Source organism: Nestor notabilis, unplaced genomic scaffold (assembly GCF_000696875.1).
Source record: "Nestor notabilis isolate BGI_N333 unplaced genomic scaffold, ASM69687v1 scaffold14761, whole genome shotgun sequence".
NCBI classification, from domain to species: domain Eukaryota; kingdom Metazoa; phylum Chordata; class Aves; order Psittaciformes; family Psittacidae; genus Nestor; species Nestor notabilis.
The window spans coordinates 23,929-29,928 of NW_009913533.1; the positions used below are offsets into that span (position 1 = coordinate 23,929).

General features: G+C 37.5%; 1 protein-coding gene across 1 annotated transcript in view; it reads right to left on the minus strand.

Moving 5' to 3' along the window:
- The window catches only part of UBR3 (ubiquitin protein ligase E3 component n-recognin 3 (putative)), a 96,657-nt gene that overhangs the window by 20,270 nt on the left and 70,387 nt on the right, over positions 1 to 6,000 (minus strand). Inside the window, exon 31 of the mRNA XM_010023248.1 lies at positions 2,188 to 2,293. Within this exon, the coding sequence (XP_010021550.1) occupies positions 2,188 to 2,293 (106 nt within the window). The remainder of the gene's footprint in view (positions 1 to 2,187; positions 2,294 to 6,000) is intronic.

Here is a 6,000-nt window from a genome sequence, read left to right on the forward strand (position 1 = left end):
TTGCTCCTGTGACTTTCCTGATCTTAGATTATTTCAATCACAGTAATACAGTCAGATAATACAGATCTTTTCTTCTCATTGATTTTTTACAAGTTTCTTCTTAAAGTCTCATGTGCCCAATGTGCCAGTCCAGCTGATGATTTAGATTACTTGGTTAGCTTCAAAATGGCAGAGTGCTATCAACATCTAAAATCTGCAGTGGTTATTTTTCCACCATCCTCTAATCTTCTTCAGTTTAGAGCAGTGAGTGTAAAACCTTCTAATTGCTCTGAGCATTCTTTCCTGTAACTGAAGAAGTTTGCTATTCTGGATTTCTCAGAAAGCTGGGTGACTAAGAATTGTGCAATTAGATCATACACACCATGCTATAAATGCCATCTTCCAGTGCAACTACAACTTCAAATTCTAAAATATAATTACGGATATACATCTTATGCTCTAATTTATACATTAAAAACATGTCCCCAACTTGCTTCCTCTGCAGCTTTCTGGGACCTGCAGATTAAGGTAGGAAAAACATTCTGAAGCAGCAGCAAAAAAATTCCAGCACAACTGCATCTGTGCATCCCAACAGTAAACTGCTTCATGGCAAAATGGATGATCTCTCAGCTGTAGCCTCCTAAACCATTAAGGATGTAGTGCCAAATCTGTATCAGCAAGTCCAACAAGAAATCTTGAAAACCAGCGCAGAAAACAACAGAATTGCTTAAATGCATTCTCAATATGCAACACCTCCTGTGAAGCAAGCCTGTATAGCCTATTGTACCATTAATTTCCAGGTGATTCAAAATATTGCCTAATGAAACCTGACTTGCAGCAATCTAATCTTAATATGACCAACGCAAGGTGAATTCCATCAAGTCTGTAAGGGTGAAAAAAAGTTGAGCATGAAGAAAAAGCAGCCCCTCTATTAACAGCTGCTTCCAAAGCCAGCAAGCTCTTGAAATTCCCAAATGAGAAGTGCACAATCAGTCCTGCAGCCATTCTGCCTGCCAACAGCCTAGCAACACGATCTTAATTTTGCCTGGTATTACTCAGTCAACCATACACGTAGGTCAGGGCAGAATCACAGTAAACAGACTCACAAAGTGGTTTGAATGCATGCTGACTGACATAGGTTTTCAGGTAATAAAATTCTTGATGCTTTGTTCTGCTAATGGTCTATAAACTGTTCTGTTAATCTAGTTTAATTAATTAACAGTACAGTTTATAGACCATTTGCAATAATCTGATGTTGATTGCAAAAAGAGACCTGGGTCCAAGAGGACAAACAGTAAAATCTCAAACTAGAAGCAAGCACAATAGTTTCAATAATTTTTCCTAATTTGCAGATTAGGACTGTGGCATCACTGTCCTAGATCGATTCTGGAAATTCCACAATGCTTTCTACCTCAGGCTCCTAGAAACACACTGACAAATACAGAGCTGCATAGGCACTAAGAAGACAGTCTTTCAACATTACTGCAAGCCACAAAGTGGAGACCTTAGCTATGAAGATGCTCTATGTGCAAAAAGGAAAAAAAACAAAACAAAACAATTTTCCTCTTATGAGGAAAAATAATCATCTCTGTTTAGGCAAGAAACCTTTATTTTCACCATCAAGGTACAATATGAAAAGAGAAGGCTCTTAAGTCGGGATATGAGCCCTTGCAGAACACAGATACATGGCTCCACTGTTAATCTTTGTACAGGTTAATGTTTTAGAAGCAAACTTAGGTAAATAACTTATTTAAAATAACAAGCATGAGGAAAATTTTTAGCTTAAAGTAGAATTACTTCTCGCATGTATTAGGCCTACTTATGTTACTTCTGCAACAGCTATTAGTCATTGCCCCATTTTCAATAAACTATTAGTGAACTTAATGTAAATTTTGTCTAGCATCTGCACCAAGAACAGCAGTGTGCCTATCCACTTACCCAATACTACTAAATTTGCATGTGCTTAAGCTTGCAAGTGGTGTGCTTAAGCTTTAACTCAGAACTGGAATGTGTCAGATTTTATGTAAAAGACATTCAAAATTTTTTTTTTTTTTTAAATTTATACCTACAACTTTTAAGCATGAAGTTCATCAGCCTACCTCACAGAGAATTTAAACTAGTTACCCAAAAGAAAGATACCCAAAGTCCCTCTGTAAGGATGTTTCTTTCACAAGGTAAAACTGATACTTGATAAATTAAAATACTTGCTCTGAATTTTTATCCTGTATTGGCTGGGTCAGTTTCCTCCAAGGATTGTACGCAGAGTCTATACTGTAGAGGCGCATGTGCATGGCCAACACGTGGAACAGCTGATCTGAAAGGTGGAGAAGACAGATTGCAGATTATTAATAATATAAAGTATTTTACATTAAGTTGCCATCATTTATTTTGAATGAAAAGTCTGTCATCTCATTCCAGATAAGCTAGTACCCTGACAAGCATATTTTTATTATCTATTTACTAAAAAAAGGTTTCGAAGAAAAGCAAGGTTGCAATAGAAGGCAGTGAACATATGCATAAAAACAAATGCAAAAAAATTATGTTTTCCTCTCCTGGCATTCTGACGCATGAAAGGCTGTTTAGAAAGCTTCAACCAGATCCCATTTGTTCTGGTGCTCATAAAACACCGGCTCCACTTACTTAATTACAGGTCTTTTTAAAAAAGCCTGTCTCATATGTTGCACGTGCTGCTATGTTGCTAAGGTTCCATGCGCACTTCACTTCCCTTTGCAATTTAAGCCAGAAGCCATGATATCTTAAACAACTCTTCTGAACAGACACCGACACACTTTTAAACACACAGCTTTTATTCTCCTCTCCCACAGTTAAGTTCTGTACACAACGTATTTGAAATTAACCTGAAGTTGCTGGAAGTTCTGGCCTATAACAGGGTCACTTCTGCCTTCATAAGGTTATTTGGCAGGTAACTTTTGGAAGACAAAAAACCCCAATCAACCAAAAAAAAAAAAAAAAAATCCCCCCAAAAAACCCCACTAACAAAACTTCTGACCATGCCACAATGACACCAAAATAGCAACAGCCTTTATAATGGCAGAGATTTGTCTATACAAGCTGCAGGCAAAGTTTGCTGGTATTTGTCAATTCAAAACCTTCTGTATTAGCCACTGTGTCTATAACATTAGCAAAACACAGAACCTTTTGAATAAAGGATGCTCAAGTTATTATTCATGTACATTACTGCAGTATCTTATATTAAAATGCGCAGTTTTAATTTCTCTATGAATCAGATAATCAACATAACGATAACATGTAATCCTTCCTCCCCTTAAGCAAGCCAGGAAGGCAGGCAATATCTCTTGTCAACAGCGTTTTCAAGAGAGGTATGGACGGTAAGAATGACGGAACGGTTTGGGTTGGAAGGTCATCTAGTCCAACTCCCCTGCAATGAGCAGGGACACATTCAACTAGATCAGGGACTACCAAGGACTCCTACTCCTCTGTGTTTACAATACAGTTAGAATTTGGGGAAAAAAGCATATTTTATCTATATTAAAATCATATTTTAAAATACTATTTCCCACAATCATGCTCACTTATTTCCTCCTGTCCCACTGTATCTTGCCATTGGCTGCCATGGTTGCTTCTGCTGTTCAATTTTCTGGGATCCTGCCTCCTTCCTCCCTTTCCTTTTAACTCTTTCCCTTAACATCTTGCCATCACCTTTCCCCTCACTCCTCTTTTATTCTTTCAGTTGATCCGTTTGCCTCCTACTCTCTTCATCTTCCTTCTCTCTACAACGCACTTACTCAGCCTACACACTCACTCACAGGTCCTCTTTTTAAAGTAGAAATAGCAGCTATTAATTTATTTTCCATAAATAGACAATTACTCAGAGGTACACAACGGCCAAAAGAGGCGCATGATGAAGTCAGCTGACAGCCAGAGCCTGAGGGCTGTAATTAGCTCCTGGGGTTTGTAAAATAATTGGAGATGGAGATGGCATTGGAATTGATTGCTGTCACCTGCTTTCTGAATAAAAACAGTCAACGAGGACAAAATAAGTCATCTTTTCTCCTGGCAAGAGATTCCAGCAAAACGTGGCTTTGCTGACAAACTTCAAATCCCTGAAAATATACTGCTGGTTCATCCAAATAATAAGAATCCCCCTCTGGTATGGTTTTATTTGGAATGAAATCATCCCTTCCTTTCCTCTTGCCTCTTTGCTATTAAAAGAATGGTGCTTTTTTTCTTTTCTGAACTGATCCTTGCTTCAAACAATAATAGGCAACTTAGCATAATTAATTAACCCTCTGTTCCGTTAACAGCTATTTTCCTGAGCTTTTACTAAGACAAAAATAAGCAGGCAAGCATCAAATTCTAGCACTGGAGAACTCATTCGTAATTTCTAAGCGTGTAACATTTGTGGATTCAAGACACATTCTATCATCAACTGAATCTGAACAGAAAAGTTCCACATAGAAGTTTTGCAAGACAGTAATTTCTGTTTGTGATCAAGGTAGCTTTCTTTGCAGGAAAACGTGTTTAGCACATGAATGTAAAGCTAGGAAGTAGGTAATAAGATACAGTTACAATAACCTTTTAGGAAATATTTTTAATGAAGTGACTTAAAAATATTAAGATGCTCTTCAAGTCAATGCCATGCTTGTTGCTAGCACCGAGGAATAATACTGCCCTTGACGCTGCACAGCAATGGCCTGGTGGCAGCCACCTTCCAAGTCAGTAAAACTGTGTTCTGATTTGGCTATTGCTTCCATATTGGCATTTCCGAGAAGATTTCTAACAATCAGCAAATACTAAGGACTAGCCAGAGGAATACACAAAGGTTTATATCCTTACAAACATTCTTCTGTTTTACACCACAGTGACTCCAATTGCTTTACCTCAAATTGACTATAATTATGGAGTACTGGAGAAAGCCAGGGAAAACACCAGAGCTCTGAAAATACAGAACTGGCAACTTCTTTGTGCACCACATGCTTGGTGTTTCACCACATTCTTATTTCTTGAGGACTGGCAAAAACCTGCTCTGGGTCAAAAGAATACCAGAGGGTTTTTTTCCCTGGGTATTTGCATCATTCCAAAATGTAAATATAAAAATACAGAATATCCTCCCATTTTCTTGTACCCTACTTAGAAGCTTTAAAATATACCTAAAAAAAACCCCAAACAAAACAAAACTAAACAAAAAACCCAACTGAACAAACAAACAAACCAAACAACAAAAAAAACCCAAACCCACAAACCTTTCCCCCCCAAGTAACAGCAAAAACATTAACATGACAATGGCCCACAATCAAGAACCTTGCCTAGTCTGGTGAAGAACGGGCAGGAAGGCCATAACTCCACCAGACATCGCAAACCCTATCACTGCTCATAGCATATCTTACAGCCAGTTCTCCCTAGGACAGCCCATCTTTGTAAATGGGAAAGACAGGATCTGGGTGTAGCTCAAAGTCATCAAAATAACATTCTTAACAAAATCTGGTAGAATATTAGTTTTAGAAAGCACAGCAGCAACAAAATTAGAGAATGGTAATTATGAATTCACAACAAAATGAGAACTACAGGTTTATTGATAATAAATCATGAGAAGTAAAAGTGAAATTGATTTGAATCTGGTCCTCCTTTCCCAAAAACTTTGTAATATTTGAGACAGACAGCATCAAGTTAAATTGAATAAATACAAAAATTACAAAATTAGAATGTACAATATAACTTATTGCTGCAAGTCATCATGCGCTTGGCAGGATTCCAAGATTTAGAGATTTAAGTGGGCAAGATTATCATTGGCTTTAACACACATTTATATGGCTCTAATATTGCCTACTTTGAAGCAGTGCTGTCTCAATTCCCCCAATTTATTTAGATGGTCTTTGTTTTCACAGAATACATGTAAAGCTTATATAAAACACTTAATAGAATCACCCAGATCAGCAGTTAGACACAAGGGTTATCTTTGAGTCAGATTAGCCTTCCTAATACCATTTCTAAAAATTATGAAAACAAATCTACTGTTCCGTACACTGCCACTCTTGGAAC